The sequence below is a fragment of the Cygnus atratus genome, chromosome 13, assembly GCF_013377495.2.
Source record: "Cygnus atratus isolate AKBS03 ecotype Queensland, Australia chromosome 13, CAtr_DNAZoo_HiC_assembly, whole genome shotgun sequence".
Taxonomy (NCBI): Eukaryota; Metazoa; Chordata; class Aves; order Anseriformes; family Anatidae; genus Cygnus; species Cygnus atratus.
In genome coordinates this window covers 2,535,152-2,558,739 of record NC_066374.1, presented here as the reverse complement: position 1 = coordinate 2,558,739, position 23,588 = coordinate 2,535,152, and the positions used below count along the sequence as shown (strand labels likewise).

General features: G+C 42.6%; 1 protein-coding gene across 1 annotated transcript in view; it reads left to right on the top strand.

The window, feature by feature from the left end:
* Positions 1-23,588, top strand: part of COL4A6 (collagen type IV alpha 6 chain) — a 126,201-nt gene that overhangs the window by 100,905 nt on the left and 1,708 nt on the right. Inside the window, exons 18-43 of the mRNA XM_035541355.1 lie at positions 494-604; positions 1,443-1,592; positions 3,672-3,776; positions 4,679-4,839; positions 5,708-5,887; positions 6,483-6,666; positions 9,253-9,324; positions 9,722-9,829; positions 10,936-11,157; positions 11,421-11,582; positions 12,525-12,533; positions 13,558-13,728; positions 14,396-14,539; positions 14,783-14,908; positions 15,222-15,403; positions 15,664-15,727; positions 16,243-16,317; positions 16,731-16,838; positions 17,433-17,540; positions 17,965-18,036; positions 18,480-18,605; positions 18,964-19,080; positions 19,817-19,978; positions 21,422-21,520; positions 21,800-21,946; positions 22,905-23,021. Of these exons, the coding sequence (XP_035397248.1) occupies positions 494-604; positions 1,443-1,592; positions 3,672-3,776; positions 4,679-4,839; positions 5,708-5,887; positions 6,483-6,666; positions 9,253-9,324; positions 9,722-9,829; positions 10,936-11,157; positions 11,421-11,582; positions 12,525-12,533; positions 13,558-13,728; positions 14,396-14,539; positions 14,783-14,908; positions 15,222-15,403; positions 15,664-15,727; positions 16,243-16,317; positions 16,731-16,838; positions 17,433-17,540; positions 17,965-18,036; positions 18,480-18,605; positions 18,964-19,080; positions 19,817-19,978; positions 21,422-21,520; positions 21,800-21,946; positions 22,905-23,021 (3,282 nt within the window). The remainder of the gene's footprint in view (positions 1-493; positions 605-1,442; positions 1,593-3,671; positions 3,777-4,678; positions 4,840-5,707; positions 5,888-6,482; positions 6,667-9,252; positions 9,325-9,721; positions 9,830-10,935; positions 11,158-11,420; positions 11,583-12,524; positions 12,534-13,557; positions 13,729-14,395; positions 14,540-14,782; positions 14,909-15,221; positions 15,404-15,663; positions 15,728-16,242; positions 16,318-16,730; positions 16,839-17,432; positions 17,541-17,964; positions 18,037-18,479; positions 18,606-18,963; positions 19,081-19,816; positions 19,979-21,421; positions 21,521-21,799; positions 21,947-22,904; positions 23,022-23,588) is intronic.

Here is a 23,588-nt window from a genome sequence, read left to right as displayed (position 1 = left end):
GAGGCTGACTGTGTGTGAGCATGGGGAAATGTAGGCTACCTGTGTGTCTTATTTCTGTTTACCATGGAAAAATGGTTTCTTATGTTGCATGGAAATGGGTACTCTGAATGTCATTCTGTATTATTTGACATTCAGTGTGCTAAGAATACTGTTGGGAAAAGGAGCTTGGTTAATGCCACAGCTGTATGAGTCCTGGGCAGGAACAGTCTCTGAAGCTATAAAAATGAGGAGACAAGCTGTGTGATGTCTCTTATTCTGCTTTCACATGCAGTCAAGTTTTAAACAACCTCTTCCAGAGCTCAGGAGGAAGTTTTAACCATTAACTTGGACTAACCAGTTTTAACCATTAACTTGGACTAACAGCCTTACTGCTAATGGCTTTGCAGCCTTTACTGGCAATATCAGTGGCCACTGAGTTAGAAGACTGAACAGAGTCTTTCAGCAGAAATTCTTACAAGTTTTTCTTCTTTGTCTTTCTGTGTTTGTCTAATAGGTGCCCCAGGTGACCCTGGAAACCCAGGAATACCTGGTCCTCCGGGAGATGAAGGGGGCAGTGGTTTACCAGGCCTTCCGGGAGCTCCAGGGTTCCCAGGCCTGGAGAGAGGTAAAGCATCTGCTAATTGCCCTTAGGAGGCTGTTTTCTGTGTGTTTGTTGCTGAGAAGAGACTCTGAGTAGCAGCCTGAAGATGTTGAAGGTGTTGGATCTAGCCTCTCCCTGCTCCTTCAGCTGGCTGATTTGCAAGCTGCCCTGTGAGAAGTATGAGTCAGGGATGGCACAGGAAAACCTCATATGTTGTCTTGGATGGAGCAGAATTACAGTGATTACAGCCCATTTCAAGGCTTCAGGTGTAAATATTTGGTGCATGGAAGGTTGTTTGAATTCTATTTCAAAAGAGTTGATTGGCAAAACCTTTCCTATAAATGGAGCATTTTAAATAATTGCAAATGTTGTTGAAAATGAGGGTTTCTTTAATGACTTCTCTTATTTGCAATAGAGAGCTATCAGATTGGCTAAATAAAACCACTGTAGCTGGTACCCATTTGTCCCATCAAAAATCTCATGAGAAAGTTTTTGTTTCACCTGAATACATCTGTGAAGTCCTGACCAGCAATGATCCAGAGCTAGGAACTACTAAGGCAAATATAAATATCTCACTCAAACGCAATATGAAAATAAACAAATTGCAGTCTTCCACAGTTCATGATCTAACCTATTAGTGGGACTTGAATACAGCCCTCTAAAGTTTTTTGGATGTCCAAAGGAGTGCGTAAATGGGAGGCAGTTGGTAGCTACAATTAATAAGTTTTCCTTTGTATGCCATTATAAATTGTCCTTTGCTAACATGGTTACAGTTCAGGAGACAGTAGTAATTTTCATAACATTAAAAATACCAGAATATGTTTGCTGCTGGATAGCTGCTCATTGTGTCAATGTTGTCTAGATGGAATGGGCACTGGAGGGTCTCCAGGGATTCCAGGTTTGAAGGGTGAAATGGGAGAACCAGGAAGAGCAACGATTGGATTACCAGGCAGTCCTGGTAGAGATGGTTTACCAGGTCTGCCAGGAGCACCAGGATTGCCTGGCTCATCACGTATGTACATTTTTAACATCTGTTTTTATATTGCATTCATAGTGAAACAAGACAAATAATCATTTATGTGTTTGTTTATTTGCCAGTGAACATTATTCATCTGTAAATTTTAAAGGCTTGGTCAACATCCCATTGTAATTGTAACTCACAACCTTAAAGGTATTTATCAGCAGGATAAAAAAAATGTAACTCTGAAAAGAAAAAGTTACAATTTTAAAAGTGGGAACCTGATAGACTGAAGCACAAGGTTTTATCGACACAATTTGTGAAACAGAGGACTTTGAAGTTCTAGGCTAATCTCCTAAGCATGGCAGATCAAGCCTGATATTTCATAGGTTTGCATTGACTGGTGCTGCATCTCCCAAACTAAGTACCAGTTCTGTCTACTCAGTTTGGATTATTTTGTCTATTAACAGGCAGTCATCTGAGAAGGTAGTCCATAGTAAGGATGTAGCATGAAAATGTAGCTACTTGATTTCTCCCAGTGAATGTAGTGTTGTCATATAGCAAATGTAATAACTAACCCCAAGGCTAACATCCTCAGATGTCTTCTGTTAAAATGTACAGTTTTTTCTTCAACTTTCTATATTTGCACTGTTTTAGTAGGATGAAACTTAGCCAGCTCAGTTGACTCGTAGGAAACGTTTTTCAGCTGGGGAAAAGAAAGGAGGTTAGAGATATAGCATGCAGGATGATGGGAGAAAAGCCAAATAATGTTTGCCCTGGTACTGGCTTAGATAAAGAAGAGACCTTGACCTTATGAGTACCTGAAGTAAATGCCTGATCTTGTGAGGAGGTATTTCGGGCACCAGGAATCAGACAGGATGCCTGAAGAGACAGTTTATGAACCTAAAGAAATGTGATTTCATATTTACATGCTCATTTGTATATATGCCCTGATTGGGTTAATTATGTACTGTTTTGCTTTCCTCAGAAGATAAATAGTGAATGAAAAAGGGATGATTGTATGCAAACCTTATGTTTTAATATTCTGCCATAAACTGAGTTCAAGCAGCCTGTTTTATTCTTGAGAGTGAAACTTTCAAAACCAGGACACACTCCAGCGATGGAGCCAATGAACATACTCCGATGAAATTATTTTCCATAGAGAAGAAATAACTGTTGTCTTACCAATAACTATTTGTCAGTCAAATCCTGCTAAGTTTTCTGCAGAGTCAGTAAAACTCTTGTAGCTGTTTTTAGCTGATGGCTGCAGTTTGTTTCCACAGAACATCAGACGTGCTCATTGGCACTCCATTTTACTGTTGTCACTGAGGGGAAGGGCTTTCAGACACCATCGTTTCAGATGGTGTTAGATCACTATTGGATCACCCTCTGCTGTTTCTGTCAGCTCATGTTTCATTGTATTCCTCAGCATATAAAGAGAGAGAGAGAATAGTCCTGCAGCTGTAAAGTGAGGGACAGGGGAATTCCCATAACCATTTTGCCACTTAGTCTCTTTCCTGAACTGCAGGGACTTGATGAGAAGCTCTGCAGAAGGCAGGTAGCCCTGGGAATGACTCTACCATGCCAGCAGTAGCAAAGACGTTGCTCATACGCAGTAACTTCTGCACCAACAAAAAGGCAGTAGCCAGTCACCACAATCACCACCACATTGGTTAGTTCCTCCTTCAACTTCCGTCCACATGAGTCCCTGCATGCGAGTGTCAGCTTCTCCCAGAGCTGTGAAGGCACATCTGATCCTCTGCATAATGCTGCAGTGGGGACAGGCCATGAACGAATTCATTTGTGCTTCTCTATTCAACCTGTTTGCAGTTGGGTTGGTTCTTTGGCCAGCTATTAAGTCTTTGAAAAATTGCAATAGTAGAGCAACAGAGGAATAAAACTCTGCTGCATCCACTTTGTAAGATCTTCTGCTCTTCTGTATGGGAAGCTAAAGGCAAACATGTAGCAGAGGATTGTAGGCCATAATATCAGGTTCATCTTTTTGTGTAACTTAGGCAGCTGCAGCTTGATCCAGTGCCATTTCTGTCAATTGCATCCCTGCCATTATAAGTAATTAATGAGCTGGAAATACAGCCTTCTCAGGGCTTTTGCTCGCTTTCTTTCCACATGTAGGCCCTTCATTCCTCCCGGGCGCAATTCTGGATGGAAGGACTGGGGCCCCCGGGGAGCCTGGACAGAGAGGGCTTCCAGGAGCTTTGGGTCCAAAGGGTTACAAAGGTAATTGTCTCTTTTTTGGAAGAACCTTTCAACAATCGAATGATCTCACTTCCATGTGATTAATAACCTAAGGGATGAGGTGGAAATGTCTTTATGACAAATCAGAGAAGCTTGGAGGTGGATAAAAAGAGCAGCAGCCTTTACATTTTAGAGAGAGTAGTGCCCAGCACTGCCACTAAAATCCTATTTTCTACCTCCTGCTCTTCCCAGGCAAATGAGCAGATAAACACCTCATACCCAATTAGCTAAACAAGTTGTGCTTTAAAGCCATGAGATGTAACAAGACTTAGAAATAAAGCCCTGTGTTCTGCTTTTGTAATTAATATAGGCTGGAAATGACAGAGAAACGTAATCTTATTCTCCTCTGTGCTAAAAATTATGAGAATTTGGGGTTTAGTGCATAATGGAACACTAAAGTGGGATGATGCAAACATCACTGTGCGTTGTGGTGGTTTGGATCTGCGCCCAGTTACAATTCCAGAAAAGATAAAGATATCCAGCTGAGGGTCACTGTAACCTCCTGTGAGTGGGAGTACAGATTTGCTTTCTTTGACAGGCAACCGTCCCTTAAGATCCACAAGACTTCTGTCCTAAAATTCTCCTTAAAATCATCTGCTTTGGAGAATCGAAACCTTTGGGAAGAGTTCAAGGAAATAAGCATGATGTACCAGATAATGCTGAGCTTCATGCTGCACGTGGTAATTTGGTGGTGGGTGTTGTACAGAAATTAACACGGACAAAGCTTCCCCCTGCTTGACACTCTCATGGCCTGAGCAGAGTAGGCACAACATCATATCATGTCTGAATGGTTTTGTCCCAATATTGCTTTTGGAGCTCTTGAAACCATAAAAGGGTCTTTATCCGAATGAAACTGACTTTGAGGTGTTGACTGTATTTTCCAGGAGAGGCAGGTGATTGTGCTTGTGATGGAGGAGTTACGAGACCTGGTGTAAAAGGCATCTCAGGTCCACAAGGTCCAACAGGAATCCCTGGCGTGCCTGGGATCAAGGGCGTTAGTGGAGACCCAGGCACTGTGGGCGCACCAGGACTGCGAGGCCCTCTGGTAAGACAAGGAGGAGTTTGTATCGGTTGTCATGAATTACAGGAGAAAAAGTGGCCCTGTGCAATTCCTGGTGTGGATCGCATTGAAACCAGAACATATTTTTTGCATAATTTCTTCTACTTGTTTGGACAAAAAATAAACAAACCCTGTGAAAAGAATTGGAAAGTAGAGAAATTATCATGTAAAAATGGGGGAAGAAATGGTTCTTAAGGTCTGAGAACTGCAATTTAGCAGTCACGGGTAAAAGCAGTAACAACTATTCATCCGAGGGCCTCTTGGGATGCATAGATTCGACCCAGGGTTCTCTCTAAGTGAGAGCCACCTGTGGAAGCAGATATGCTTCTGTATGGAGAGAAGACCTGAAATCGAATGATGAGCTCTGTCCACATCATTGCTCATAGCTATAAAAGCTGTCTGCCTCAGATGCAGTCTAAGCACACTAAATGACTTCAGAGTATCTTCATCAATGTCAGTGAATGCAGCACACCAAGTAATAGGGTGTAATAATAAATACTCAGTCCACCAATACTTGGGCCCTGTTAAATCATGACTGATACAGTGTTCCCAGATGCCATCCAAGACTGGTGGATCACTATAGTGCTATATACCCAGGTTTGGCTTGCCACTGTAAACTTGTAGTGACTTAACTGAAACATCTGGAAATACTCAAACTTTTTTTTTTTCTTTTTCATAACGTATACAATAGGAAACCCTTTGGAGCTTCTTTCTAGCTCCAGTCATTGTGTCCTGACCTCATATGACATTTTTAAAAAGCAAAGGCTTTTCTCTGCATGTTCGTATGCCTGATTGTTTGTTTGTTTGTTTGATGGTGGTGGCAGTTGTGTTTTTTTAATCTTTTGCTCTGTAGGCTTCAGCTGGCCAGCAAGGTCTTCCAGGCCTTAAGGGAGAAAAAGGAGATTCATCGTATGCAACAGGCAGAGGTGCTCGTGGGGACCGTGGTGCGACGGCGCCCAGAGGACCTTCAGGCATCCCAGGAACTCCTGGTAGAGATGGACTTCCAGGTTTACCAGGCCCGCCAGGCCCTCCGGTAAGTTCAGATTAATTTAGCAGCAGTGCTTTAGGATTGCAATAAGGAGCAGAGAGATCAGAAAGGCCTGGTTTACTAGCCCTGATTATCTGTGTGGTAAGTCTCCAAATACATTAAAAAAAGCTCATTCCTGAACATAGATTTGTCTTGATCAAGATTAATAATTGGCACTGGCCAATGCCTCTGGCTGCCCAGTCAAACGATAAAGTTCCTGTAGTGGGGGAGGCCCTAATGCCGTTTTACGTTGTGTCCTGATAGATAAGACCCTGTCGGCACAAGTCAAATCTTGGAGTAGAAAAACCACACCAGAATCTTTTTAATTAATTAAAATAACACACAAACTAATCTTTCAGAATATGTAATACTTAATGTTTTGGCAAACACAACATAAAAAATATTTTCTAATAGTATCTGAGTTTTCCTGCATCTTGAAATAATGGTGGATGATTTACAGTGGTTTTGATGTACCTCCCCAGGCACATTTGAAACTTGCACAGAGCTGACCAAACTTTTATGCATTTGCTAAAGTAACAGTGATGTACATTCTTTCTACATCTCTTGGATTTTCAGCTGTAATTGTCTTTGCTGTGCACAGGGGGATGGTGCGCTGGGATTCCCAGGTGAAAAAGGACTGCCAGGATTACCTGGCACCAAGGGCCATCACGGAGAGACTGGTTCTCCTGGCGTTGGATATCCAGGTCCTAGTGGAGTTCGTGGGCCGCCAGGTGACCCAGGGCTGGATGGCCTTCCAGGACAAGCAGGTTTTCCAGGACCCCCAGGTAGGTTTTGCTGGATCTGCTCTCACTTTGAAAAGGTACAAAGCTGCTACAAGTTAAGTGGCACTAAACCTACTGCTGTTCTTGTACCAGGCAAGAAGATGGCATTAGGTTAAAGATTGCTCTTTAAATTAATTAAAACTGCTCTGTGGGCTCACTAGACTTCTCATAGCAGTCACTGCTTTCAAGTTGCCATGCTCAGGAGGACACAGATAATAAGCAGCAAGTATCTGAGCTGAATACTCAAACACTAATTGTTTTGGATGGAGCCTACTCACTGACTGTTGCTGGAGAGCCATTTTACACCAAAGGTAATTAGGAAGACAGTTAAAATGAAGTTTTTAAAAAGCACAGCCCACTTCATTGTGTAGGTAATAATGGTAACTCACTGGTATCTGGGACTTCTGAATTAGTTCTCAGAACTGTTACTGAAATAAAAAGAGCTCTAGATTTTTACAGAGTAGGTATTACATGAGTATTTTACATACTTAGGCTTCTACTTTTGTAATTCTGTAAGCATCAATAATACAGTATTAACAATATATTTGCAGATGATGTGGTTGCATATGTTTCTGAACTGATAAACTGTTGTTCTAAGTTCAAAAATCTTGGTGATAAGAGCACTACACCTTGAGGAGCTTGGCAGAGGAATATTAAACCCGGAGAGAGGTGAGAGGTAGGCCAGAATAGCAATGGGAAGGCTGCACAGACACGCTGGATGGCACATTACCTGACGTGTGTCGTGCTGTGCTGTTGTTGTGGGGTGAGGAGAGAGCTGGCATTAGTGTCCTCCTGCAACAGTCTACATAAGCTTTTTTTCTTAGCCAAGTAACATGTTAAATGCTGAAAGCTTTATTAATTTATAACTATGAATGCTTACATCTTTGGTAAATTGTCTCTTACAAAATCCACTGAATTAAAATTGCATTGTAAGATAAGTAAAAGTAAACTGCTCTGTGCATGATGTGAACTCTAGATATTCTGTGTAGCACATCAGAAGTCAGCTTATTATGAATGCTGCGTCAAAGCTTTGCTAAAAGTGAATGGTCTTTTGTGGAAATTATCTCTAGTCAAAATATAGGAAAGTGTGAAAAAGCCTTTAGCCAGTTCAGTTTGCACCCCCGTGGAAATGTGTAAGAAAGCTTGTGAATACATCATGCCCTCAATACTAGGAAAGCATTAAAAGACCCTTTGATATAGTAAGTTTCATCTAATATTAAAGAAATGTGTGGGGGTGGAAGAAATAATCCTATCTCATACTACCCAGACTGAAAGGCCCTATCGTGAAAATGAGGAAAGACATTTAAAAAGAGACTGTGAGCTATTGAAGTTACCATGTCAAAGACCACTGAAGAATTTTGCAGTAAATCAGGGTGAAACAGTCTTGCCTTTGGAAAAGTCTAGCTCAGTATTTATAAAATTAGACTGATTTTATCCAGCATAAGATGATTACTCAAAAATGTTGGAGTTGTCCGTATTTGCTTTTATGCCTGACATGATGGTTTTGTAATTAATTTCCTTGATATTGGGATATTATTCTGTAAACTGTGATTCTGTAGGGTATTAATTAGCTGGGAACAGTTTTGCTTATATAACTTTTACACTAAGCCTTGCTTACATGATTTTGCAAAACACATGAGGAAACAGCCCTATTTGCTTTTCAGTTATCCTTACATGAAGTAATCATTGTCCAACCATTCTGCTTGTGGCTAATAACATAAAACACAGAATATGCTATTGTACAGGGCTGGTTTTGGAAAACTCACATAAGACACTCCTTAAAGCCATGTGATGTGAATACAACAGAATTAATTCAACTTCCCTTTCCATGCCAGTTGCTGCCCTGCTGCTTGAAAATGTCGTTTTTACTATACTGTGTCTGAGAAGGAAATGTCTCAGAGATGGACCTCAACTTTTTATTTTATAAAGCATTCCACATTAGGCTCACACAGGACTGCAGAAGAGCAAAGCTGGATTTTTTATTTTGTGTTAGTACCATTTTAACTTTTACTTTGTCAAACAAATATTTTCTCAAAACTTACCCAAGTGCAGGCAGCAAAGTGCGTATTACATCTTGCAATTGTGGCATTAGGTGCCTGGATCCATTCTAAGCATAAATTAGATCACGGATATTCCAGTTTTGAATGTCTGTCCTTAAAGCTAGTGCTGACTATGAAGAAGAACTGCTCTCAGATGAAAATAGAGCAGTTTGGCTTTGTGTAAGAGTGGAAGCGTTATTACAGCTCTGTGTAGATATGTTATCATGAGTGTAATCATTTTTAAATGAGCTTTGCTGTCACTGGATGACTTAAATCAAGGTAACAGCAATGAATTGAGAACTGACCTTTGATCCTCTCATGTCAAAGTAGAAAATGCCGTGAAGTTTCCTTCAACATTCGCATAACATCCCAATATGTGAGCAGATCAGACACCATGAGGTTGTCTTCCCTCTCGCTCCCTGCCCCATCCCACACTGCAGAGGAGCCTTGCTCATTTCTTTGTGCTGGAGCTGATGTCTACGAGCAGTCCCTGAGTAGTTAGAAGTCTCCAAAGAGGTCTGTGTGCAAAGTCAGTGTTTCTTTCTTTTAGGTATCACCTTGCCCTGCATTGTCCCTGGAGCGTATGGGCCCCCTGGGATTCCCGGCTTCCCAGGATTGCCAGGTATGGAGACAAGCTGGTCCTCACACACAGCCTGACTACCAAGAAGCACCTAGTCCTCACCGAAGATAATACCTGCTAATTAACATCCTATGAGTGATAGTTATTCCAGAGAGTTAACTGACAGCATAGTATTCTTTATTCTTCAAAGGGGCTGGGCTTAAATCCCATGGAGGATCATAATGACTGCACCATTTTTTCCCCTTTCAAGTAGCCTCTGAACCTCATCTTCTGTGTTTACACAGCTGATGTAACAGCCATGGTTTTGTGAAGCTATTTAGCTTAAATTGTGCATCCAGTGAGTGTTTCAAGCACTAGCTTTGCAGAAAAGATCTGATCCTGTTTTCTGGTGCTATACTTTTGTCTTCTGCTATTCATTCATTAATATTTTAATCTTCAGGTCCCAAAGGCAGCAAAGGCTTTCCTGGCATTCCAGGGCAACCTGGATTACATGGGTCAAAAGGACAGCCAGGGTCTCCAGGAATAATTGGCTTGCAAGGGGAACCTGGTAAGAGTTTTTGTTATATGATTAATGTATACAATATTTTATCAAAAGAGTTGTCTTACCATCTAGGCCATGTTTCCACCTGTTACATTCATAACGCTCCATTGTGAGCTCCACTGTGCTCCTTCCAAATGCAATCTCTGTAACCAAATGGTTGCAGCTTGGAAGAAAGAAAAAAAAAAAGGAAGAAGAAATGTTCGTTATACTTGTTACCTGCCTTTAGTATTATACTGCTGCTGGAATTAAATAGGATGACCAACGCAATTCGTTTCTTCAGAGACTATCATCACATGCTTTGTAACTGTTTAGAAACTGTTTTAAGCCATGTATTATTCTGGTAAAAGTCTGTACACCATGCTTGAGTTTGTTTTAGCTGTGGGAATTTCTAATGGTTGTAGTAAAAGAGCAACAGGGGGTGTGGTGAGGGAAGACTCTTTAAGCTAGGTTGATATCAATCTCATTTCTCTGTGGATATGGCTGTAGAAATCTCTTATCATTTCAGTGCATTAAGTGGGGATGTCAATTTTACAGAGTCACGGATTTTGTGATACAACTGCTGAGCAGCACAAAACATTCACACAGCAGTGCTACTTAGCGTCTGCTTGACAAAGGGAGAGTACTTTCCAGCCCTCCTTGTGCCAGGGCTGTCAGTGTCTTCTGTCCCACAGTGCCAGAAGTTGTCTGATGTAGAGGACAAAGTAAGCTGCGAAAAAATCTTTGCAGCTTTTGTGGATGGTGGTGGTAGTGAGATAGTGCCTGTCTGTTGCCTGAAGTAGTCATCTTCCTCCTTTTTTGTCCTTTTTGCCTAATCTGCTGTCTAGTGAAACCAAGCCTGTAAATGCAAGACTTGTAGCTGCAGCTCCAAGATACTCCTAAAGTATTCTTTTAAGAAAAAGAAAAATTGAAAGGATATTTCAATTGTTTTTATCATTTTCATCACATTTTCTCACCAATCATAGTTTCTAATTCAGTACCAAAACATTCTGCAGCTTTCCAAACAGCCTTTTCTTGCTTGATTTTTTTTTTAAACGTTGATTTGGTTAGATATGGTATTGGGAGTGGATAGCCTGTACTTCTGCTGTCTGACATTTACTGTATTTCTCTTCAAGGCTTCTCTGGACCTCGAGGAGAGCAAGGGTCCCAAGGACTTCCAGGACTGGATGGGACAGATGGTTTGCCTGGGAAGATGGGTCCTTCAGGCTTAGCTGGAACTAAAGGAGCTCCTGGAGATGTGTTTGGTGCTGAGAGTGGAGCCCAGGGAGAGCGTGGCCAACCTGGACTCCAAGGTGATAAAGGGCTTGCAGGTGATATTGGATTTCCAGGACCAAAAGGTGAGCACTGTTGCTGCTTGTATCTGGGAATATCAAACTGTTTCTTTCAAAAATCTTTCCTCTTTACCATCTCTTCAAGATACTCTGTCAGCAATCTTCTAAGCTGCCTGCAGGTGGGGATTTGGTGGTTTTCTCTTAGAATCTAATGCAATTTACAGACTTTTATTACAACTCACTTTTTCATTGAATTATTATTGAATAGTACAACTCATTTTTTCATTTTATTTTATTAGTTCTGTAACCTCCCATCTCTCTGTTCCCAGGGCTGGATGGGAGACCAGGCTTCCTAGGTATTAAAGGCGAACTGGGTAATCCAGGCTATTCCGGTGTCCCTGGGTTGCGAGGACCTCCTGGCCCTGGAGGTCCTTTTGGCATTAAGGGGAAACCAGGACCGTTGGGATTGGTTGGCCTGGCAGGAGCTCCAGGTACGTAATGTCTTCAAATGACGACAAGTAGCTGTGCGTTGCAATGTTGAGGAAGTGTGGGAGAAGCATGGCATTTGCTGGGAGTGAGCTCCTACCCCTGCTCAGGGGTAACTGAGTGCAGAATTTGAGTCTTTTGCCTCTGACTGCTGGAATCTATCTGCCTAGAAATGGTGCCCCAAAGCTGTAAGAAATACAGCAGAAAGATAGGAGAAAGTATCTTGATATTTTTAACAGCTCTGCATTTACAGTCTGGCTGTATCTTCATTTCCTATTTTCATGATGATTAATTTCTAATGTTTGGGGTTGTTTGAGACATGATTTTGATAGATTGGAAAATTGTTGGCTTTGTTAGAAGAAGCACTTTTATCTTCTACACTGAGGGCAGAAAAGAAATTTATTTCCATTCGCTTTACAGGGAAAAAATACTCGAGTACAACAGTATCTCTCAAGCTGCACTGTCTAGAGAGTTTCATGATAACAGTAAATACAAGACTTAAGAATCAAGCAAAGAGGCACCTGGGAATTAGCAGATAATGGTTTGTTTTGTAATTCTGTTCTGACATGCACAATGACAGTGCTGGAACATGGTGGCAACAAATGAATGAAAGCACTAACCTCATTCTAGATGAAAATTATAATATTGAAGTTTTTTATTTGAATGCTAACATGACTTTCACTTCCCTATTATTTTACTTTTATGGACTGTATGCCATACATGACTGTTTCCTTCAACTGTTTTTAAAAACCTTCCATTGTTAGGATGATAAACTCCAAATTACTAAGATATTTCAGCTGTATTCTCTGAATCATTAATTTCTTTTTATCCTTGTTCTTTCTGTTTACATATTTTATCTGTTTTTTCCTTCACCATGTTTCTTTTCCATTTATCATCAACTCCCCATTTCTGATGTCACACTGTTTGGTTATGGGTTCTTCACATAGGCTGTCAAGGTGAGAAAATGCAGTGTAGCATAAAAGCTCATGGACTAACAACCTAGCTTTTAATGCTACAAGAATTGCATTGACTATAGGTGATACCCCTTATTATTGCTAATCAAGCCAGAAGGCAAAGAACCATTGTAGTGAGAATGCTCAGATGGTAACAAAGCCTGAAACTTATAAGGAAATCCTTAATATGCACAACATATAAGTGTGCATTTTCTTTGTCTTTTTAAGTGAAGCAGCCATTTTTTCTTCTGCTAAAAATAAAAATAAAAAATACTGGGTTGTAACTTAAAATGTTTGTCCTGGGTACAATGAAGCTCATATACTGGGTGCAACTGCTGCAAATGCCGTTTTTTGGAATCACTTGATTTTTTCTTCTCTTCCTTATTTTGGATCTAAGCATTCTGTTTTCAGTGGTTTCAGCCTTTATTTAAAGTTGTAAACCATTGCAAAGCTTCAACTAGAAACATTCTGAAACATTTAGAGGCAAAACTGAGTGTATACGATGTTGGTTTTATGACAACACAATCAAAAACTTGTTCCCTTAGCAAGCAATTTGCTTTTGAGAAGTAACACTTTAACTACCAAGGTGGAAAAGAAACTTGTAAAAAAAAAAAAACAAAAACAAAAACTCTCCAATTGATCTCTGGTTCACCCAAAGGATGGGGTAGGTAGCAGAATCTGGCATTAATGATGCTCCCCATCCTGGTTTGGCTGCATTGACGGTGAAGGTAAGACTGATGCTCTACACTTTAGTATCTGGTAAAGGAGACAAAAATGGATACATCATAAGGGGTTTCACTCTTGCCAGTGGTGTAGTGATGTAGGCAGTAACCCTCTTCATAGGTATTTTATTATTAGATGACTAATGCTTTTGCAGTTCTAAACTTTATGCCTTCTAGTAGGCTGCATGTGCCTTAAGGTCCATTTGTCATATTAGAACAATGCTATGTTTAAAGAGTTTGGAAAGCTGTCAACTAAACTGCCCCAGTGTTTGTGTGACATAGAGTTCTTTCTTGTATTGATTCAGGACTTCCTGGAGTCAAAGGATTGACTGGGGATGTAGGTCCTCAAGGCCCTGCTGGAATGAAAGGCTTCCCAGGTCTTGATGGTGCTCCAGGATCTCCTGGGGAAAGAGGATTCTTGGGGCCACCTGGGCCGGTTGGTCACGACGGACGTCCAGGTTTCTCTGGGCCAAAAGGTATGTGTTCCAACAGGGGGACAGTCTGAGATTGCTGTGCCCAACAAAAAGTAACCTTGTTAGCATTGATTTTAAGCCATCCTCATCAGAAGAAAATGATTTCTCAATTACTGTTGGAATGCATTTGTTTTCCTGCTGAGTTGTGAATTATGTATGATGGATTTAATTATCAAATTATAGTCATGAGGAGGTCCAGCTTAAGGATGTTGGCCCCTAAGGACAAAGAATCATGTAAGAAAGACAAGAAAATTGAAGAAATGAGGAACAGTGAATGAAATCATGAAGTAAGGGAAATATCATAGGAGGGAGCACATGAAGCACAATCCCAATGGGAAGTAAAGCTTTACCATCTGTATGGCCACTAAGCACAAATACAGTAATTGGTTATTAACGAAGCGTTATTTTAGGTGGAGGGAAATACAGGTGTGTAACTGCAGGTTGCTCTCTTGGAAATTGATTGGGCTTTGCCCTCCAGTGGAAGCAAGGTAAAGCTCTCAAAGCCAAACTGAAGTATCATGAGTGGAGACCCATGAGAGAAGTGGCCCTGCTGTGCTTACACCATCACATTTTACTGGCCAGACCCATCCTGCTTCCACCTGCCAGCTAGGTGGGTATGCAGCATACCAGAAGAGACTAATTTTCTCTATTTGTCAACTTTTCTATACAGGCGAGAAGGGATCTTCTGGCCTGCTTGGTTTCCCTGGCATGCCAGGCCTGCCTGGTGTCCCTGGGGTGAATGGGTTTAAAGGAGCTCCTGGTGCAACTGGAGGAAAAGGAAGCCCTGGAGTTCTGGGACTGCAAGGTCAAAAAGGTGAGAAACAGTTAAAAGGCTCTGCTGGCTGTGCAGCAGAGGGACTTTGGGGAGGCCTCTTGGAGATGTCTGCATATATTTAATGTTTTCTTCTGGATGCTGTGTTCTGTTCTTGTGAAATTCTTTGGTCTGGTTGCCGAAGTTGGAATTGAAGTTCTGTTACTGTCTGCCACTTTCTAATGTTATACCCTTTCTATGTTAGGCAATTTTATTGCAGAATAATCTGATTTTTTGTTTCTTCAGGTGACAGAGGCGATGTAGGTCCACCTGGTCTTCCTGTTCTTGGGCCTCCAGAACAGGCACTGCAATTCAAAGGAGACAAAGGAGATCCTGGATTAGCTGGACTTGGAGGATTCCCAGGACCTAGAGGTATGTCACAACATTGTTGCTAGTTGCCGGTACCAGTTCTTCAGAAACTGCTTACTCCTGGGGGATCATAGCCTTCCCTTTTGACAGAGCCTGCAGTATTACTATCTTCTGTTCTGCCATTCACATTTCAGCAAGATTTGCATATGGCAGCTTTGAATTTTGAGAAAACAGTTTTCCTTTGAGGCTCTGTTCTGCAGATCTTATCTCATCCCTTTCTCCTCTCTAAGGAGAGCTTTGGGTAACAGCTCAGTTGGCTAAATAAACCGAATGTTTGTATTTTGAAATGGATTTATACTCTTTTATATAAACTCAGGTGATAAAGGAATCCCAGGAAGCAGTGGACAGCCAGGTCTCCCTGGACCTGCTGGGTCAGCAAACAGAGAGAGAGGTTTTCATGGTGAGCCAGGCTTCCCTGGTCCATCTGGACAGCCTGGGCTGCCAGGACAGAAGGGTGCACGTGGCATCATAGGATTTCCAGGAATGCCAGGAGAGAGGGTAAATATCTTCTTAAGTATCTTCATTTTCTAAAAGAGCTCTTGGGAAAATCCTTTGTTCTAATTGGTACTTCTGTAGCAAAACAGCTGTCCAGAAGCTGGCAGGATTTTTCTTCACAAAACTCGGGGTTTGGCTCGTACTGATGAATGACACTTTGGATAACATCTCTTCCTACATCTTTGCAGTCTGTTATCCCCCATGACCCAAAGTTGAAAGAGCAAGAATAAAAAGCAGAGGCTAGCTTTGGGCTTTTATTTCAGGGTTCAGATGGTATCACAGGACCTATTGGATTCCCAGGACCTATTGGCCTCCCTGGTCCAAAGGGTAAGAAATCTTTCACAGTTTACATGGTCTTTCAGTACATGCAGTCCTAAGATTCATGGCTAAAATGAATGGGCAGTGTTCTAGAAGTGTCCGTTGCTCTCCAGTGACTGGCTCAGAAGTCCCCCTGTACTGTCATTCATTCAGATGAGATCAGTTCCAAGCCAAATGCCTTAAAACTTTATGATCCTTTGAAATCTTGGCCACAGCACTGTACAAAGCATGTTGGACAATACAAGAGGCACCCTCTCTGATCAGCTTGTGACATAAAGGGTAGGGTGTTGTGAAATTGCCCATAAATGTTTGTCTGAACATGCCCAGAGTGTATTTGCTTCCATTGGTGTTTATAAACATTTTCAAACACCTCAGGTACATCATTTACTGTTGTCTTTGTTTACCTCCTGAATTTGCAGTATAAGCAAGGTTTATTTTCATAAACATGGCTATTGAGCAGCCCTGAGAGCTGCTCCCCACACTCATTTACAGAATGGCTTCCTCACCTCCTCTTCCTTTTCCAGGTGACCAGGGAGAGTCTCTTGGCGTTCCTGGCAGTGCTGGAGTGAAAGGAGGGCGAGGGGGCCCGGGCTTCCCAGGTGAAGTAGCCCTTGATGGTTCACTTCAAGAGTACAAAATTCTGGAAATTAAATTGGATAACATTGCCCAGTCTGGGGCTGTATGTGATCTGTAAATCCAAACACTTCAGTCTTGTCCTCTAAATGAGATTTGAGGAGTCTAATACAAGTGGGCCACAAATGGATGATAATTAATAAAAAAAAAAAAAGGAAACAAAACAAAAAAACCAGCCCAATTCTAATGCTGGGTCCCACTTCACTTCCTGAGTAGGAACTTGGGAACTTGGGCTGGTGTTTGCCATCCAGGGAGTCTGGTCCAGAGCCCAGACAATGGTTGAGCAGACACAAGTGCTGCAGCGGCAGTCTAACATGGTTCTCTTTCTCTTCAGGCCTACCTCCAGTTTAACTTGTGCTGTATGCTTTTATCATTTCAGGGGAGAGAGGGAGAGAAGGGCTCAAGGGTGAACCAGGCTACCCAGGAAGCACTGGAGTGAATGGACTCAAAGGTGGCCCAGGGGATGTTGGCCAAGAAGGACCAGCAGGTACTGCACAAGGCACCCAAGTTCAGCAGTTCGTTGCGTGATTGGAACAACCTCACCTTGTTGTTTCCTTAGCCCTGGTTGGCCCGTCTCAGCTGAGGCTTAAACAAGAAGGTCTTGTTTAAAGTCTTCCATTGCAACGCTTGAGTCCATTCCCTCTCTAGACCCAAACCTACCCAGAAGGATGGCTAAAAGTGTCTTTGGTTAGTGGTGTAACTAGCAGGTATGCTCTCACATTGTTATCAAGATATCAATTTGAAAGAACAGTGGAAGTTGTTGGAATATTTTACCTGAAAACTCATGTAATCAATTTAGTTATTCAGTGTGCATACTATTCCAGTCTGTCACTTGGTGGGTGATAAAGAATGCAATTTCTTTCTGATTTTTAAAAAAAAAAAGCAACTATCAAATAAATAGTTGGATAAATGCTACGCTAGTAGTGGTGGTGAAAAGAGATTTGAACCTGTTTTTTCTTTATGTAAATAGTTTATTCACCCATCTTATGAGTTAAGTGCAGGATCAGAAGCTGTAATATGGAGTTGTGAGCTGATTTGGCCTGAATGTGTGATGCAAGAACGTTTTGCTGCTTGTTTTTAGGAATTCCTGGAAATGCTGGGCTGAGAGGAATCCCTGGGCAACCAGGGCCTCCAGGGCAGCCGGGATCTGTCGGATTCCCTGGAGCTCGTGGAACAGCAGGACCCAAAGGTATATCTGGAGCCTGCACTCAGGGGGCAGAAATTGGGTCAGAAAACGAGGGTTTCATCCAAGTGTATCACAGCAGGCAGGCAGCACACTATGTGTGGGCCAGCTGTGTGTGGGAAATCAGCTCATTTCTTGGCAATGCTAGTGCAGGCACCAGCTGCTAGAAATGAGCAGAGGAGTGTTCGGAAAGGGAGAGGCTCTCACTGGATTTGGATCACTGGTGGGGTTCACTGAGGGTAAAAACAGAGAGCAGTGGGAAGAGTTTCCATGAAGGGGGCCCGTGCGAAGGGAGGCTTTACATTCTGTGTTCCCCCGTGTCATGTTTCTCACACCTGTTGTAGTCTCCATGAAGCATCTGTGCATTTCTACCTAACTAAATTATTTGCTTATTTGCTCACTTACATAAGTGTTCTCAATGTCTCTTCAGGGTTTCATGGATTTCCGGGTTTAAATGGTCTGAATGGCTTGCCAGGCACAAAAGGGTCTCCTGGAACGCCAGGTAAAGGAAATGTAGTAGAAGCATCATAGCTGGAGAAATGCCTACATTGGTCTATCATGAGAGCAACGTTCCTCACAAAATTGCTCCATTTTACCCAGTTCTGGATTTAATCATAGTATGAAGAAAAAATATCAAAATATTGTGTGTACATGAGCAAATTCTCCTTTCAAGAAGCATGAGCAAATTCTTCTTCACATCCTTATGCAAAAGCCTGTGGGAAGTCCAGAACAGTATTATGCTTCTCTCTCAGCACCTTGCAGATTAAATTCGCTCTGCACAGAGTAGCACAGCAGGCACCAGACCTCTTTCTGCTGCTCTACTGAAAACAGCAAAGAGGGTGGTAAATGGTTAATTTTGTATTGCAAGTCTGCTTGTGTAATGATTTAACTGCTAGTAAATTGTTTGAATAAGCTCTCTTACTTTATTTAACTATCTTTAATTAGGTCTGAGTGAAGTTGGACTGAAAGGCCCTGCAGGTCTCCCAGGTGTGAAGGGTGAAGAAGGTTCTCCAGGCTTGGGTAGAGGTGCCCTAGGATTTCCGGGACCAAAAGGCTCATCAGGAGACATGGGTAAACACTGATGTTCTGGAAACCTGTTGGAATGTGTTGCAGCTCAGGTTAGCGGGTTTGCACAGTTAGAGGAATTACCAAAGAGAACTCCTAAGGTCACAGAAATAGGCAGTAGTTTGACAGGTAAATATTCAATCTGTGATGTGGCCATACAGTTGAGAAACAGTTGGTTACATGGTTATTACAGTGTCTGTACCTCCCCTGAACAGGAGTATATTGTATTTCGTTCCCTACAGGTAGTGAGATGTCTGTTGTTCTCCTCAGTATGAATACTGCTCAGCCACTACTTCTGACCATGTCAGTGAAGGTGATGGAAGAGCTGGGGATGCGCTCTCACACTTTGTATTTCTTGTTCTAGGTCCCCCGGGTCCTGTGGGACTGCCAGGCTTGCCAGGAACTCCTGGAGTTTCTCTTCCTTCTGATATACGTGGGAGGCCTGGGGATGCTGGCCATCCAGGACTTGATGGGAGTTCAGGTATGGAGAGTGAACTAGCTAAGAGGATTTCTGTTTCTTTATGCTTCCTTTGAAGAACTCTGGGTCTGGGGGGATATAAATGACTTCGAGTAGCGTCACCTTAATCATCTGTTTTTTAGATCAGGGTTTGAGAATAAAGAGCTCTGTTTTCAATTCCTACTGTTGAATCTGGATTTGATGTAGCCCATTATTAAAGCTCCCTGCTCCATATTCATTTCACCTATTGTTATACTGAAGACAGACTCAGGCAGTAAGATGGATGCTTTGCTCCAACGCATTATGTCTACATTTGGAGACCAGCTCCATATTAGACTGTGGTTTCTACAGCTGTAACGTATAAGCTCCTAGAAAGCTGTAACCTAATAAGCTCCTAGACAAGTTTAGAAGTACTCTGTGTGAGATGGGAGGCAGCAAAGCTTCACTGCTACTCAGAAGTACATAGGGAGCACGTCCTAATGTCAGCAGCAACTACAGTTCCAAAGATTTGTCATGATGGCATTGGTGCACGTTCATCACCTAACAGCCTTGTCTAAAAATATTTAAAAGATTTAAAGGTTGCTGGTACCTATGTTTACATAAGCAAGTAGGGCCTGGTTCTTTTCCTTTGGGAGGAAGACAACCCTGGAAATACAGACACACAAACAGTGACTGTCCCTTAGAATGACTTCTTAGGGTTAGCAACAGCATTTACTTTGCCCCAAGAGGAGACTGTGCTAATTACCTGTGTTGTCTCTAGGTCTTCCAGGTCCTCCAGGACCACGAGGGCCCCCTGGCCCAGCTTCTGACCAAGGTGACACAGGCAACCCAGGTTTCCCTGGTGTGCTTGGCTTGCGAGGCATTAAGGGCGACGTGGGACCCACTGGTCCAATCGGGCTCCCTGGAGTGTCTGGATTCAAAGGTAATCTTGCCTTGAAAAGGGTCTGGGTGTGGTTTGGCAGCCATCACCTTGACAGAGTGAATGGCTATATTGTGGTGTGACTGCTTTGAAACAAATCCTCGTTTAGATGTGAGCTCAGCTGAGTTTGCCTCTTTCCTTTTGGCCGATGCAGGTTTTACCTACTGACTGTAAAAGTAGTAAAGTGAGGCCAGCTCCAGGTGCTATTCAGTGTCTCCCTCATGATTTATTTATTTTTATCTTCTTACTGTTTTGTGTTTTTTTTTTCTGGGTAGATGATGCCCACATGCAATTGTGCTGTGTTTGTTGGATACAGCTACCCATTCACATGTGTGGTTCTCTCTTATAGAATCACAGAATCATCTAGGTTGGAAGAGACCTCCAAGATCACCGAGTCCAACCTCTGACCTAACACTAACAAGTCCTCCACTAAACCACTAACCCATATCACTAAGCTCAACATCTAAACGTCTTTTAAAGACCTCCAGGGATGGTGACTCAACCACTTCCCTGGGCAGCCCATTCCAATGTCTAACAACCCTTTCAGTAAAGAAGTTCTTCCTAATATCCAACCTAAACCTCCCCTGGCACAACTTTAGCCCATTCCCCCTCGTCCTGTCAGCAGGCACGTGGGAGAATAGACCAACCCACACCTCGCTACAGCCTTTTTTGAGGTACCTGTAGAGAGCAATAAGGTCGCCCCTGAGCCTCCTCTTCTCCAGGCTGAACAATCCCAGCTCCCTCAGCCGCTCCTCGTAAGACTTGTTCTCCAGACCCCTCACCAGCTTCGTTGCCCTTATCTAGGCAAAGACTGGAGATGCTGTTTCTAGAGGACCATCGCACCAATGTGTGTGCTTAGAGGCACAGTGTGGTGGATTTAGGTCTCCCAAAGAGGCTGAGAAGATTGCAGGAGTTAAGGGATCTTGCTCTGAGCTAAGGCAGGAAGCGTGTTGCTCTCCCTTTGGTCTCTACCAAAGGAAACCAGAGAACAGCTGCAAACAAGGTCTCTAATAGCAAGGTTTCAAAGGGACTGCACAGCTCAGAAGACAGGAAAGGATGGAGAACCATTGCCAGGAGAAGCTGGTATGCTGTCTGTCTGCGTAGGCTGGCAACTCCCCATTGCTCTGTGCTGTGCATGGAGGTGAATTCTAAATAGAGTGGATGTATGCTCCGCAAACACTTTCCCTGGGTTACCCCATGGAAGAGGAAGAGTTCTTTCCATAAACTGTAATTATGTAGCTGTGGAAATTCTTGTCTTGAGGCTCTGCAGCCATTCTGGACATCAAAGTGGGCACAGAGCTCCTGAAGGGTTATGGTCCCCTCTGTCTCAGAGCTGAAATGGTGTTCTCATTGCTGCCGTTAGTGTGTTCCTCCGTGCTTCAGCTGTGGGTCAGAATCAGGACCCCATGTTTAGCCTCTGAGGTCTTCAGCTGTGTATCTTTGCAGGTGTAAGAGGTGAGCCTGGACTAATGGGGATGCCAGGTAAAGATGGGCCTCCAGGGGATCCTGGTTACCCTGGCCTGAAAGGTGAAATGGGCCATCGAGGTGAGTGCCAGAGAATTTGGGACGCTGTACTTTGTTGCAAAAGCTTTGGGTTGGGGAAAATTTCAGAGCTCCCGAAATAGGCTTGTCTGGGGGCTTCTTGGCTTCTTAGAGATTGAAATAAATCACAAAGAACTTGACTTACCACTTTTCAGAAGGACACCCAGTGCTGGTGTACTAAGGCAGCCTTAATTTAAAATATGTCTCCTTTGTGTCAGTATTATCATCAAAGTTGTGAACCTTTTCCTGAAGTACTTACATTGTCATTTACACTGTGTGCAGGTCTCCCTGGCCAACCAGGGGCTCCAGGTATAACCCCACAGCCAGAAGAAATCACAGCCCCTGCAGGCTTACCTGGTCTGCCAGGGATTGATGGTGTGCCTGGCTTTGATGGAGATCCTGGGTTCCAAGGCCCGGTTGGAAAACCAGGTAAAAACACAGTCAGATCACTGAAATGCTGCCTTCTGGAAGAACAACACTCCTTTCTCAATGCATTAGGAAGGTTTACAAGTTTTTCTAGTAATGAAAATAATTCCAGCAAAATACATACAAATGTCATGTTTTATTAGTATTAGGATGTGCTTGATAAATGATTTTCCTGCACTTTGATAGTTTTTGAATTAAGCTTCCAGAATTAGGAGCAGCAGCATGTGGTATAGCTGGTGTGATGCCAGCTTTGGTACTAGCAGGTGGAGTCGTCCTGAAAGTGAAGCACCACTGAGAATTATTTGTATTGTCAATAAAATACTGTAACTGGAGAGGTGCTGGGAACTTCAGCCAGCACCACTGCAGTTTGTATCATTTGGCAAAATGGCTTTACTGGGTCCTGCACCAGGAATCTCCTAGGGCTCAGCAAGTGCCAGTGATGCTTTTCTTAACACTGCCATTTATCCAATTTGAAAAGGTTCATATTCTCCTTTATTCATGAAAACTCTTAGACAGGGAACCTCAGTGAGCATCAATCCTTCCCCTAAATGCTGTCCTGATCCCTGCCACAGTGAATGGATCTGTGTTGGATCCTGACTATTGTCATCAGTTTCTCAAGTGAATTAAATGTGCAGGGAGTCAAATCTGAGAAAGCCTTTATTAATGCTGTTGGTAAGGTGATCAGGTACTGTGGAGCAGTGCAAAGGGAGAAACTCGTTGGGAAATCTAGTTATACCCTTAATGCTCAGGCATTACAGAAATTGTTCAAATGTACAGCCATCTGTTTCCCAGAAGAATCTCTGTATGGAGGTAAGGGTTTGTAACTACAGCTGTTTGAGTGAGCTCTCAGCATGGCCGCTGACAACATATTCATAACATATTTCTCTTTGTGATTGTAGTTGTAGGACTGAAGGTGTTAGTATGAAGAAATAATGATAGTAGTAATTGTGTTTAATTTCAGGTACAAAAGGTCTGCCAGGCAGATCTGGTTTGAAAGGACGTGATGGCTTACCTGGATCGCCTGGCACCGTTGGGGATCCAGGACCTGTGGGTACCCCAGGACCACAGGGATTTGAAGGTAATTATATGATTTGGGGAAAAAAAGCAAACAGTAGAATTCTGTTTGCCCCCAGGTTCTGAAGAAATCCTCCCCAACACCAAATGAATTACCTTAGGAAGACTGAGGGATGTACATGATCTTCTGTCTTGTATCTGCAATGAAATAAATTTAATTCTCAGTGAGGAGGGTTATGTCACATGTCATTGTTGTCTACCACTGCTGAAGTATAGCTAGGTACAATTGTGAACATCTTTTGGGTTTAATGTTTTGTGCATGTGGGAGCCATCTTGAAGGTTTGAAAGAGCAAAATGGTATTCATAGCTATCAGGGCTGGGTGGTAGAGGCACTGTGAGAGAGAGAAGCTTTGGATTCTGCCACAGATTTGTATGGCTTTTGGCCTTTCTGTGTCAAAAGAATATTACCATGAAGAGTACTAGAGTGAAAATGAATTTGTTAGGTTTTGGTTGGTGCTTTGACATCCTCAGAATTACTGTACTGTGAGATATGTGCTAACTCTTTGGTACTAGAGTTTTTTGGGGAAAGACAGAAAATGAAATGAGGTAGGAAATGGGTGGGTACTATTGT